Consider the following 14112-nt stretch of genomic DNA (forward strand, 5'->3'; position numbering starts at 1 on the left):
GAAACTCTATGGCTCCGTGCATGTGTACAGGCTTTGTGTAGGTGGGCTCACCTCTCTGCTTCTGTTGCCTCCCACAAATTACCTTCCTTGAATGGAGCACAGGACACGTACTTGAACTTAAATCTTTCACAGGTCATCGGGAAAATCTTTCCTCCCCTTAATAACACACACACCTTTATGTCCACTCACATTTATCTCTATTACTGAATGAAAACCTACACAGTGAAGAAAATGTGCTTTGTATCATAGTGCCATCTGTACTTTTATGAATGCTACATGAGTAAATTATGATTTTTATAAAAAATATTAGAATTTTATTTGCTCACTCAAATTGTTTTTTGATCAGCTGATGTGCAACAGTAGTTTATCCCCTTGCAAAATATTAGTTTGCCAGTACCACGGTACAGTGATGGTATTACATGGCAGTACCATAGTATTTTGATATGAATTTCTTATATCATGGTGCTTATATGGTACTCTAAGGTACTTCCAAGAATAACATGGTAACACCATGGTACATGTCAAAAAAAATGAAAGTATGATAGGCCTACATGTCCAAAAAGAACAAAAAAACAAACATGGTATCACCTTTATACTTTATTGTCGTTCAAGTAGTCAGATATGCAGGTGGATTTACGTATGACATTATTTTATGGTATTAAGACAGAAGATAATCTGTCATTTTGAGGTAAAGAACAGTTCAGAGTTTGAAAGAAACAGCACTGACCTGCTTATGCGAGGATTCCACCCACCCCCGAGTTACAGTCTACAGTTATTACGCAAAAGCAAGTCGGGCTGTGATTGGTCCGAATCTGCCATCCTTCTTTTGAAGGTAATTTATTAAAAGAGCCGATGGGCGGAGTCAAGCACCGACTATATATTGAGTGAGTACAAGCGAAGGTACCGGGTACAACTTCGTCCTTTTTTACAACGTTTAGGAAAGGGACAACATCGCTGTGAAGCCCATAAGGCCCGCTCAAACACCACCAAAAGGGAACTAAATATCGAAAATGTCTGCAAATAAAGATGGTGGATGGAAGACCTTTATCTGGAATTCTGACAAGAATGAATTTTTAGGACGCACAGGCTGCAGTTGGTGTAAGTGTTCTCAAGATTGTTTCACCAGCGCCTCTTCTCTTGGGATTAAACTAGTTTTTCTCCTTTGTTAGATGTTGATATTAATACGTCTCAACGTTAAAGACAGGAGAGACGGCTACAGCGTGTTTCCTGACTTTGGAAAAGCTCAACACCTGTTTGATCAGACCGAGTCGTGACTTTCGTTTTCTAAGGGTAAAAAAACGCCTTGTGCTGGCGGCTTGCTATAATAATCAGATTATCATATTAAGAGATTCTCGTAAAAGAATCAAGCAAACGGATAAGCAGTGTTCTGGTGCACAGAGTGTGCCGATAGAAACGAGCTCTAGTCATGTAATAGATGAACTGATCAGTCACTAATACGCGTAATCAGCCACAAGGTGGTGAAAATGGCAACTGAATGGGGAAAAAATATGAAAACAGTGCTTTACACAAAGTGTTTTTATATTTGATCGATTGTTTAATTAAAAGTTTAGTTCCGTGTTTGGGGAAAGGAAAAAGGTCATTCTGAAGGTCGTGATGCGGATGCTATTTTTGTTTAGGAAAGAGATTGTCAGTCAGCGGCATCAGAAATGGTCAGTAACTACAGCAGTAACTTAGCTGAAGGACAATTAGATATTTTCCTGCCGCTAAAATTACAAAACTTGGGTTTAATAGCTGCTTTGTAGGAATCAAAATGGTTTCAAAATTATAGCATCCAGCGATCAGATCATTTCACTTCTGTCAGCCACTGAAGAAATTAGTTCAAACACCGACAAATCGTGTAAAATTATTGTGACATGGATAGAAACAACGTTTTTACAGTGAAGAGTCAAATAACATAAAAGCTGCAAGTGTCAGTCATAAACAGATGACATGAACATGTTTGTGCAGGTGACGAAATAAGTATTTTCTGTCCTCAAGGTGACTCAGAATTAATTTGGCCAGTTTAGTTTATGGCCTACAGTTAGTGATAATAGCCTAGTAATAATTGGTTAGTACTAAGTCCTCGTCCTGCTTTCTTTGTAAATATATTTCACATGCGTTTCTTAGAATGTAGCCTTTTAAAGCGGGAAACCATCTGTAGATGATAGTTTTTTTTTTTATCACGTGTTTACATTTGTTTTTATCGCTGCCCTCCTGATGCAAGATCGACTTGTGTTTACATGTACTTACTTGTAAATGCCGGTTATTAAAAAGTTACATTATCCAGTAACCCTGCGTTGTAATAAAATACTTTCATATTAATTAAGCCTCGATAAGTTGTTTAAAACGCGTAGTTAGGCAGTGAGACGGAGGGAAATATCATGCTTGAGGTTTGGGTCGAGTCTGACACATGTGGAGTATCATGAGGGAGCCAGTCACATGTAGCTTAGCCAGCTACTTAGGCGCTCTCTCTCTGTGCTTGAAGTTTCACTTTAAAACGAACAAAAATGTTTGCGTATTCTTAAAATCACAGACTTAAAATGTATGAGTATTTATAGTTTGTGTGGTTTGAAAAATGTGGCAAACGCTATCGAAACAACCGGACGAGATGAGAAAACAAGTGGAGGCTAACGTTAGTGATATAGGATTATTCATTTAAAGAGGAGATTTTGACTTTGTTGTATCGATTTAACATATTTCTGTCTCTATTACAGATAATTATTTATTGGAATGTTTTATTATGTCAAGGTGCTGCCCGCAAATACTTTGAATGAAAACTGCATGACTCATGAATATGTATTGTTTTGCATTATTTTCTCATTTTAGTGAAACCAATGAGAAGACAGAAGTAAGAGACTGAAGGGCATAGTTAATAGCTGTTGTACTGTAACGTTTACTGTTGGCATTCTTACTCAGTCTTCCTGAATGTGGGTTCAATACGTTTAAAACATCATAGGATTTTAAAACAGACATCTCGTTATTTATGCCCTCAGGGACAAGCTTCTTTCTCTGCCCACACTGAGACTACGAGATGTGAAACTATTGTTTGTGGGACTGTATTCAAACTTGAATGTGTTTCCTGTAGATTTAAGAGGCGGCAAAGGTTTTATTGCCAGAGCAGAAGGAAAGGAAGTATAACCCCGTCATCCACACAGGCACAAACTGACCATTGTGTTTGGTGGGGACTAGTTGGAAGTGGTTGTTGGGGGCTGTTTTCAGTGAAGCCTACAGACTGGCACAGTGACTGACAGACAGGAATGTTATTCTGCGGGTCGCATTCTGTTGTTGCATCACACAGGGACATGTGAGCTCTGGAAGCTAGTGTTATGAGTAATGTTTGAGATTGACTGAAGCTGTTGTCACTGCTAATTCAGCCAGGAAAGTTTGGGTTGTTTCACAATTACTAGCAACTTTTCATGAAATAGCTGGGCTCAAACGGCTTTCTTTTTTTAATTTTTGTTGTATATTTTTGGAAATATAGCCTATATATTTTTTATGATCAATAAAACTAAATTAAAGGCTCAATCAGTGCATATCAGATGAATGATCTGAAAAAAAAAAAGAGAATTGTGAATTATGAAACATGAATTAATTCATTATTGGAATTGTGCATTAATTTATATAATAATATTTTAATATTGATTTACATAAGTCAGACGAGTATCTCAGCAGACTGCTGACTAGGGCTTTGTTACTCTTTATTCTTAGCGGTTTAGATACTTTTTAGTCTGTGGTGCTCTGTCACTTTATGGTCATGATGAACTTTGCTTTTCTTGCAAATGTAAATCAGAGTGAAATGGATTATCGAAAAACAAAAAAAAAAGTGCAGGGCTGGGAATTGGTTCTGTCCACTGACCGGATGGAAGCAGATTTGAATGCAAGATTGCAGTCGATCGTAAGGCAGAGTTTAACCATACTAAATGATTGAAGAAGTTCGGCATTTCACTGGAAGATAGAGTTATGACATTTTGATTAAACTTACTAGGTATAAAAATGAAACATGCATGGATGAACTGTTCATAATAAGATCTATAACATGCATTTAGAAAATAGGGTGAATTTAAATTTCATGCCAACTTTAAATTCTCAATTTGTACATACTTGTACTTGTTATTTGTTACCTGACATACTGTACATACTTAAACTACATACTTAAAGGGATAGTTCACCCAAAAATGAAAATTCTGTCATTAATTACTCACCCTCATGTCGTTTCAAACCCGTAAGACCTTCGTTCATCTTCGGAACACAAATTAAGATATTTTTGATGGAATCTGAGAGCTGTCTGACCCTGCATAGACAGCAATACAACTGAAATGTTCCCAAGTCCAGAGTCGTAGCAAGGAGATCTGTAAAATAATCCATGTGACATCAGTGGTTCAACTGCAATTATACGAAGCTACGAGAATACTTTTTGTGCGCAAAAGAAAAAAAAACGACTTTATTCAACAATTCGTCTCCTCCGCATCACCCTGTAGTGCCATTTTGGAGAATATCAGCTGGATGTAAACAGCGTATGCTGTTCTGTGTCAGCTGCGTCACGCCGGATCTGTTTCCTACGTTGTTGTGATTTGATCTGAACGGAAACAGTGTATCCGTGTGACGCAGCTGACACAGAACAGCATACGCTGTTTACATCCAGCTGATATTCTCCAAAATGGCACTACAGCGTGATGCGGAGGAGACGAATTGTTGAATAAAGTCTTTTTTTTTTTTTTCTTTTGCGCACAAAAAGTATTCTTGTAGCTTCGTATAATTATGGATGAACACCTGATGTCACATGGATTATTTTACAGATCTCCTTGCTACGTTTCTGGACTTGGGAACATTTCAGTTGCGTTGCTGTCTATGCAGGGTCAGACAGCTCTCAGATTCCATCAAAAATATCTTAATTTGTGTTCCGAAGATGAACGAAGGTCTCACGGGTTTGAAACAACATGAGGGTGAGTAATTAATGACAGAATTTTCATTTTTGGGTGAACTAACCGTTTAAATGCTCTTCAAAACAACACTGAAAGTGGATACATTTAAACGCTGGACCATGTTTACATTTGGTTTGATGTTTGTGGAAACTCAATGTTATTTCCTTCTTGTATGTGCTGCTCTAATACATCCCATTGATTCCATGCTTTATATTTTTTTCTTTGCAGTCAAAATCTTCATCTTCTATGTAATCTTCTATGGCTGCTTGGCTGGAATTTTCATTGGCACCATCCAGGCCATGCTCCTGACTCTCAGCAACTACAAGCCCACATACCAGGACAGGGTTGCACCCCCAGGTAACGAACCAACTCCAATGATGTTGAAGATATTACATGCCCAAAAGTGTTCAGAGGTTGGGTACTATTTGTACATAAAAGCTGTGAGAATGAATCACCAAACCAAAGAGATACAGAATGAACTACATGTACTTCACTGCTAAAAGTTGTTGTGACTGGCAGGATTTTCGATAAGTACGATATGCGAAAGTGTTGTGAGAATGCTGTTGTGTAGTTGATGATTTTGACTAACATGGAAGCCATCTCGTGCACAATATGAAAGGTGTTTTTATGTCTAGCTGTGCATTACAGTTATGTTGTAGAATATTTTAAAATGCATGTGAAACTGAGCCGTCACAGGCTTTTACAAGTAATTGAAGCAGCAGGAACATGACATGTTATTCTTTAGCAATGATATGGAAAAATGGAAAGATCAAACTGTTTTGGGGACATTCTCGTTTACACACACTCGAACTGTTCCATAACGCTGGAAGTTAATTTAGTTTCTGCAAACCCTGTGACATTTCGGCAGCTCTAAAGGTCTGTCTGACCTCAGCGAGAGAGGGTGGAGGTGGTAGGAGTGTGAGGGAGAAGGAGAGACACACACACACACACACACACACACACACACACAGAAAGCCATTTTGACCTTCACTTCCTGGCTAGCCTGACGAGGCTTCCCATTTGGGTTCTTGCAGCAGAGTTGTTCCGCATTTACACACTTCGCATGTCTTTGATCTGGTATGTCTTGTAGTATTTCAGTCGGGGTTGGTGGTATCGGCATTAGTGCACTTAAACATACCTTTCAAGTAGTTTACAACAGGATCAGGGTTTATCACTAAGCTTGTTTTGCACAAACAAGAATGTTTTGCAATTAAACTTCAGCTAAAAACGGGAAAAAATAAACTTTGGAGAGCATTGTACACTGCACCTTCCATAATCCCCGTTAGGTTGCCCGTTGGTCCACTGCCAGCCATTCGCCACACCAGCCATGCCAGTGAATGTTTGCATAGTGCACACTCCCGCCTTGGCATTACATTTATCTGTCTTCGTTAAAGCCCTGAACATAAACACCTCTGCCAAGAAGAACCGTTTCCCCTTTAAGAGAGGCGGCCCTTGAAGTCTAAAAAGAAACAACATGAGTAGGAATGAAGTGGAGATAACCATGGTGTGCAGCTATTTGCTGCAAAGAAGGCCTGACGTAGAAAAGACATGCTGCCTGCGTTAAAGTCCCGCCTCCCTCTCAGGGGCTAAAAGTTTCCATTGTGTGAAAGAAGCATGTGAGGTTGTGGAGAGGAGGAGGGGGAAGGCTGGGAGACTCTCACAGGCTCTAACCGGAGTCTTAAAAGTGTATTACACAATGAACTTCCCAGTGGACTAAACACAAACTTCCCATGTGCAATAAGTTAGAAGCTCCTCTTTTGTACCAGCTGCAGCACATGCACGGAAGGTCTTTACCAGCTTGTTGAAACAAAAATTGGCATTAAATACAATATAAGGTTTCCGTTTGCTTGTTCTCTTCTGCTGGCTCTGCTCACGCCACGCCCCGCTTTGGTCGTACGTTCGAGCCGGTGGAAAATTACTGCCAAGCTGGGAATCTGAATAGGAAACTTCAATGACAATGAATGGACCAGGCTTTCTCCGCTGTTGTAGCTGGAGGGAAAATCACTCTTCTAAATGCTCATTTTTATGGTTGACACCAGTTGTTGGGCCACATTTAAGCTGCTTTACACATTTTCTGCTTTACTTACAGGCTTATCACACTCCCCACGCCCGGACAAAGCAGAGATCAGCTACTCCATCAGCGATAATACGACTTACAGTGCATATGTGGAACATATGAAGGAGTTTCTGAAAGCATACGAAAAAGACAGCCAGGGTGACGAAAGCAAATTTGAAAACTGCGGAGGTACAACACGTTCTAAGATTATCTTTAAGCTATATATACACGTCTCAATAAACCCAAGCTTTTAGCTGTATTATGAAGTAGGTCAGCTAAAAAGGGTACAGTTCAGGAAGTGATCTCCTACATCACTCCCCAGCTCTGTGTCATATGATCTTCATTCACAAGTCAACAGTTCGTGTTTTAGCCACTGCTTAGGTAGACAATCGGGGCTTTATTTGACCCATTGTGCTGTCCTGCATGCCTGTACACTGTTGTAGTAATGACAAGCAAATACAGTTGTATTAGTCAGTAATAAGGTTTAATGTGTTTCATGTTCAGACAAACCCCAATCCTATACGGAGCGTGGAGAACTGGAGGGCAGTGAAGGCGTGAGGAAGGCCTGCCGCTTCGAAAGAGAGTGGCTGAAGGATTGCTCAGGAAAGAAAGATGACACATTCGGCTTCAAAGAAGGCAAACCCTGCCTCATCATTAAACTCAATAGGATTGTGAATTTCAGGCCACGGGTGAGTTATTTTGTTATTCAAGATCATCCCATCAATATTAACCTACTTACTGCCATTGTATATACATCAGGTGCTTGGAAACCATTTTTCTTAGCCTGAGGCAACATTTACCTTAATATTGGGATTGTATCATCATACTGTCGTTCTCTCTCCTCAGCCTCCAGCTTCCAATGACAGTATCCCTGAGCCAATCCACCCTAACTTTCATGGCAATCTGATTCCAATCCACTGCACAAACAAGGTAAGAAATACTTACAAAGCATCTTGGTAAAATGGCATTCTTGTGTAGAGACATATAGGTTAGCCTTTTTTTTTTTTTTACATTTAGAATACCATAATTATACTTTTTTTATATGTGAAAAATGCAATTTAATAACACCGTTTAATGTAATCTTTATCAAATATCAAAATGGATATCCTTTTTTCATACAGTATATTATAACATTTAGACAAAACAGCATCAAATATCAGCTATAGTATAATTGTAGATTCAGATTTATGCATGTGGCAAATGCTTTAATCCAAAGCAGCATGTATTGCATTCAAGGGACAGATTTACATTTTATCAGTTCTCGCATTTCCTGGGAATCAAACATGATGTTGGCTTGTCATGCTCTACTGTTTGAGCTACAGGAATGCATTATTAATTATTATTAGTAGTAGTAGCATTATTAATTATAAGAATGGACTAGAATTTGAATATCAGTGCATCTCTAGTCTATTTTTCCAGTCAAGTCTAAGCAAAGAAATATACACAGTGATGCGAAATTCAGTACTCCATGTGCCGTAGTGCTCCGGAGAATGATCTAATACTAATTCTGGTTGTTAACAGAGAGAAGATGATGCAAAACATCTTGGACCGGTTGAGTACTTCGGGCTGGGGGCTGGTTTCCCCCTCCAGTATTATCCTTACTACGGAAAGCTGCTACATCCCCATTACCTCCAGCCTCTGGTGGCCGTCAAATTCAACATCACCGTGGGTATCGAAATGCGCATAGAGTGTAAAGTATTCGGACAGAACATCGATTACAGCGAGAAGGATCGTTATCAGGGACGTTTCGATGTCAAAATCACCATCAAGTCATGACCTTAGCTATAAAAAATAGCACTTTTTTTTCTGCCCATTTCAAAACACAGTCATTTTAGATGAATAAAGACAAGTACAAATTCAATTGGAAAAACAACTACGACAACTAGTCTTGAACAAAGTTTCATAACATACGGGACCTACACTTAATCTGTACGCTTTACACTAGCTTTCTCTGCATGTCTAGGGTTAGAATGTAAATTACAGGAAGAGTAGCAATAGCAAAGTATTTATTCTACTGTAAATGAGAATATTCCGTGAGCCATGGGACATTCATTTATTACTGTAAATTATAATTCCACTACTGATGTAGCGAGCAGTGTTTCTGTCCCCTGAATATTTCTGCCTAGTGTGGTCTCTTTATATTTTATGGAGTGTGCAGTGCAGTAGTCGCATACAATGGTCCTTTCCAAGCCATGTTGTCATTTCTGTTGTCTTATGCCAGAAAGCCTTAGTGGTCCAAGGGGTGGGTGTGTGTGTGTGTGTGTGTGTGTGTGTGTGTGTGTGTGTGTGTGTGTGTGAGAGAGTTTGAGTGTGAATGTGCGTATTCGTCTACTTAAAAACTGAAAAACTGGCATGGTATGCTCTGAACTCCCCAGGTCTTTGTGTGTTTGTAAGTGACTGCACTCCGTTCATCATTTTTTTCCCCTTTTCTTTTCATCTTTTCCATTGATTGTGGGGAATATGTTTTTACATCACCTTTTGACTTTTTATTTGATCGTCTTGCAATTTGGGAAATGGGGGCTATTGACAATTCTGTGTAAGGCTTATTATTTTCCTTCACTATTAAGTGTAGAACTGTGTGTCTAGTCTGGAGGACTGAAGTGGTCACCATGGCAACTCAGTGCTATGATTTTTATTTTTTTTGTTCCGGACACATCACATGACGTGGTGTTACTTTCTAATGAATGTTTTAGCCATTTTCATGGTGGAAGAATTTTATATTTATGCAGTTGTACAATTTTTTTTTTCAGCAGGAGAAAGTGTGATGTATGAATCCAAAAAACCAAAGTCACTGGTCAAAGGTTAGAAACCTATCAGATGCAAAGCAGTACCCCATGTAATAAGATTTTTTGTTTTGTTGTTTAAAGTTCTTAAAAGTCATTGTTGAACATCAGAACACTTGTCAAGAGTTGTTGCATTTGCTCTTGTAATGTTATTTAAATCTGGGTAAGTCCTGAGAAGAAATAAATGGACAGACAACTGAGGTATTGTTGAAGTGGTCTTTATTTAAATAACTGCTGGATGGTCGTCTCTCATGGTTGCTTCACACATCTAAAATCTTAAAGAAATATTGGACCTGCAAAACAGTGCAGAAAGTTTCCATGACACTGACAAAAGGGCAATACTTTGACAAAAGTTGTGTCCCAAATGACACTCTATGCACTATGTACTGTTTTGTGTATGAATTTTATAAGGTTATTTTGTCATCCAACATGGGATTTTGATAATCCTGTAAACCTACAACAGCTGAAATGCACCACACAACGGATTTCGCAGTCTGGATGGATGCTAGTTTTCAAAAGTCAGTGCTAGTCTGCAGATTTTGAGCAGTTGGAGCTCTCAGATTTTACAGAAAATCCTAGTGTATAATAGACATAATCTTCGATTTTTAGCTTCAGACTATGATTCCATCCAGTCAGTGGATATAAAATGTTTCATATTTTGAACTGATTTTGTTTTCATTTGTCATTTTCATTTACACGATTTATACTAAAAAATAGCATAGAATATTGCATACTTACGTGGATTGGAACGTACCTAATGAGAATTTGTAAAAAATTATAATGACTTACATTTAAAAAAAAAAAAAAAAAACCTGTGTTCACTTGAGACGCTATTTTAGCACTTCATCAGGCCTCAGCATCAGCTCACCAGCTTGTTTTACTTTCAAACAATTGACTTTCCCTGAATCGTGCCTGTTACGGCAGCTGGCGTCTGTGCTGGGCCTCTGTGAGGCCTGAGCTCTTGGAATGTCATGGCTGAGTCGGTCAGACTCAGCAGGCAAATGATTAACAAGGGGCCATTTGTGCTAGGAGGCTGGACAGATCAGGAGTTGTGCACAACAATGACGTCGACCGGGCCAAACCCACTGCCTGGCATAACAATGCCTTTTTTTCTTCTTCTACTAAACCGATTCTACCAGCCTGCTTGCCTTCCTGTGAGACAAGCCGGGCTGTAGGTCTGCCTCGGCCCACAGTGGACGGTCATGAGACCTGGATGCCATTTTGTTCTAGGCTTTATAAGCATTTGTGGGATCCAGAATTTTTTTTGAAGGCGAACACACTTCCTCAACATGAGCAAAACGTGACTAAATACAAAACGTGACTGTGTGGCTCTTGCATAACATTTGAATGAGATTTGCTAGAGCTCACCTCCAGAATCCCGTCTTCCGGTAGATCGGTGCAGTGAACAGCATTCTGCACTTTGTTTTTGCCGTAGAGCGCTCGCAAAGTGGTGGGCCGAAGGTGGCGTGCAATTTCCTGTAAGGAAGCAGAACACATTACATGATGACAGCTCTGTGATGGGTTACAGTAAGAACAATGGAGCATATGCTTTGAACAGGGTTTCCTTGGTAGAGCAATTGGATAAAAGCACAGGTGACGATGCATGTGCTGTGATAGTTACTCGTGGTCAACGCTGCTGCGAGATCACATAACATACACTCTATCCAGCGAATCGGGTTACTCACACGTGCTTGTTCACATTACTGCAAACATCAGCTACATTAACAGTCCTCCTTGAGTCACTTCTTTCAACTCAACACACACAAACACACCCAAAAACTTTCAATTTAAACTCAAACGTGAAGGGACAGTTCAGCCAAAAAATGAAAACTCTGTCATCATTCACTGACCCTCAAGTTGTTCCAAACCTGTATTAGTTTCTTTCTTCCTTTCAGTACAAAAGTTGCTGTTTTTAAGAATGTTGCTAACTGAACAGTTGATGTTAGCCATTGACTTCCATAGTATGGAAAAAAAATACTATGGAAGTCAATGGATACCGTTGACTGTTTGGTTCTTAAAAACATCTTCTTTTGTGTTCAAATGGAAGAAAGAAACTCGTATCGGTTTAGAAAGACATGAGGGTGAGTGGGTGAGGGGTGGGGGGTCAAAATTCACCACTGACAAGATGGGTTGTTAATAAAAACTTGGCTATCTATGCAGAATGAATAAATAAATAGGTGCTAAACAGAAGACAGCGAAAAAGGGCTGTGGTGTTTTTTTTAATGCAGTTTTGATTTTAGCGCCGCCTCTCTGTTGATCCTACTGTCTGTGGGCAGGAAATGGGAATACAAAAATGCGGAAGTTCAATCTGTAGTTTTTACAAAAGCCCTGGAGTTGTCAAAAATCTGTCATTTTGTGTCATCCAGTGGACTTTTTCTGACAAATAAACCAGGATATCGGAGTGCAGGTAACGTGGAGAAAGAGTCCACATTGTTTATTTACATATACTACCAACATTGTAACTATTATTAACCCTTTATTTAACCAGGCAAGTCACTTAAGAACAAATTCTTATTTACAACAATGGCCTGGCAATGCAAAGCTGGTTGAAAATTGACAAAAAAAATCTAGCATTAAAATGAAAGCAACAATATTCACTTGTAACACTGAAGGTGCAGTCTCATTTACTGTTGCTCAGCTAATTTTCGGTGATGAAATCCAGTCATTCCAACAGGAATACACACGATCAGGATTTCGCATGAGGGTGAAAAAGTTCCCCACGCAGATTTCGCTAATGTTCAAGTTGGTCCCACGAATTTGCCGCACTGACCAGGAGAAAGCAACTTCTGTGTGAGATGTGCTTTATATATCTCTATACTTTTGACCTGTTTTTTTGCACACAAAATTTCACTGAAATTTCACACCTTAAAATGACTGTTTGTTTTATTTAGACAAAATCCTATAGAATTTTTCAGAATTTAATGGTTATCAATACTGTCAGAAAAGAATGTGGGAAATTTTTACCTCATCAACCCATGAAAGGTGCATGTTAGTAATTTATGGTAGTATCTTTGAACTGAAAAAAATGCTACTAAATTTTTTTAAGGTAAGTGGTCGCAAACAATTTATTTGAGCAACATTTAATAAAAAAAAAATATGTTGAAAGTTAGTCAAATAAATTTGTTTATTTAAATGTAGCTAACATAAATTGATTGCAACCACTTACCTTAAAATTTTTTTGTAAATTCAATGAATAATTTTTTTCAGTGTACCCTTAAGTTACTATTATGAGCCTTTAAATAAGGTACAATTTTTACACACTTGTTTACAGAGAGTTAGCCACAGTATCAAAATGATAATCAGTTTATCGGTGTTGGACAGAATTTAAATATCAGTGCATCCCAAATGAAAACAGTTTTAAGTTAATTCAGAGTACTGTACCTGATATATATCCAAAATAATCGATATTGAATCTAATCAGTAATAGAATCGAATAGCAAGCTTGTGAATGAGAATCGAATCGAATCGTGAAATTTGTGTCAAAACCCAGCCCTAATGGTACATGAGTAGTTTATCATCTAGTACTATGGTAAACATCAAAGCACCATGCTTACCATCTGATTTACCATATTACTGCCACCATACTTTTTGAAAGTTAAAAAATTTGCGGTCAGTATGATTTTTGATGTTGAAGTCCTTATCCTCACCAAGGCTGCATTCATATGATCACAAATACAGTAAAACAGCAATATTGTGAAATAATATTATTTCAAATATTTTAAAATGTAATTTATTCATGTGATGAAAAAGTTGAATTTTCAGCAGCCATTAGCCATTTTAGTTTTAGTGTCATTCAGAAATCATTCTAATATGCTTATTTGGTGCTCAAGAATCAATTTTAACGCTGAAAACTAAAAATGAAATTAAAATGAAATTAAAAACTAACATTTTTGCGGAAACAGGCTTTTTTTCAGGATTAATTGATGAATACAAAGATTTTAGCAATTATTTGAAATAGAAATCATTTGTAATGTTATGTCTTTACTGACTTTGATCAATGTAAAGCATCCTTGGTTATTAAAAATAATTCACTTTAAAAAAATAAATTAAAAAATCTTACTGACCAAATCAAACTTTCGAAATGTAGTGTACATTTCATCAGAACATTTTTCTTAACAGGGCTTTGTTTTAAATAGCCAAATTATTGTTTTAGTCTGACTGGAGTTGAACTTTGAAAACATATGCAAACACGCATACATTTGCTGGCAGTGAGGTTCATTTTCAGTGCTGAGACAATTCCTGGCAAAGCTGGCTCACTATAATAGCGTTAGTTACCCGTAAGTGACCTGCAGCCACTGAGCTTAATGTCACTGTAATGAGTCCTGCCAAGCCCAAACACTGACGGTCACAC

General features: G+C 38.3%; 2 protein-coding genes across 3 annotated transcripts in view; one reads left to right on the plus strand and one right to left on the minus strand.

The window, feature by feature from the left end:
• The first annotated feature begins 887 nt into the window (after positions 1-887).
• Positions 888-9961, plus strand: LOC107692349 (sodium/potassium-transporting ATPase subunit beta-233-like). Its single transcript, XM_016491338.1, has 6 exons — positions 888-1098; positions 5151-5279; positions 7012-7167; positions 7483-7667; positions 7825-7908; positions 8500-9961. Exons 1-6 carry the CDS (start codon positions 1011-1013, stop codon positions 8752-8754), a joined length of 897 nt encoding a protein of 298 aa, XP_016346824.1. The 5' UTR covers positions 888-1010; the 3' UTR covers positions 8755-9961.
• A 2-nt stretch (positions 9962-9963) lies between these two features.
• The window catches only part of LOC107692347 (nucleoside diphosphate kinase 7-like), a 33096-nt gene continuing 28947 nt past the window's right edge, over positions 9964-14112 (minus strand). For both annotated transcript variants that reach the window (XM_016491333.1, XM_016491332.1), the window contains 2 exons: positions 11130-11237; positions 9964-10054 (listed from right to left, as the gene is read on the minus strand). In XM_016491333.1, the coding sequence (XP_016346819.1) occupies positions 10022-10054; positions 11130-11237 (141 nt within the window). In that variant the 3' untranslated portion in view covers positions 9964-10021. The remainder of the gene's footprint in view (positions 10055-11129; positions 11238-14112) is intronic.

Source organism: Sinocyclocheilus anshuiensis, unplaced genomic scaffold (assembly GCF_001515605.1).
Source record: "Sinocyclocheilus anshuiensis isolate Anshui unplaced genomic scaffold, SAMN03320099.WGS_v1.1 scaffold70, whole genome shotgun sequence".
In the NCBI taxonomy this organism is placed as follows: Eukaryota; Metazoa; Chordata; class Actinopteri; order Cypriniformes; family Cyprinidae; genus Sinocyclocheilus; species Sinocyclocheilus anshuiensis.

Coding starts and splice junctions, on each gene's coding strand:
- LOC107692349 (XM_016491338.1), top strand. CDS start 1,011: ATGTCTGCAAATAAAGATGGTGGATGGAAGACCTTTATCTGGAATTCT. Junction 5,280..7,011: donor GGACAGGGTTGCACCCCCAG/GTAACGAACCAA, acceptor CTTTACTTACAG/GCTTATCACACTCCCCACGC. Junction 7,168..7,482: donor CAAATTTGAAAACTGCGGAG/GTACAACACGTT, acceptor TTTCATGTTCAG/ACAAACCCCAATCCTATACG.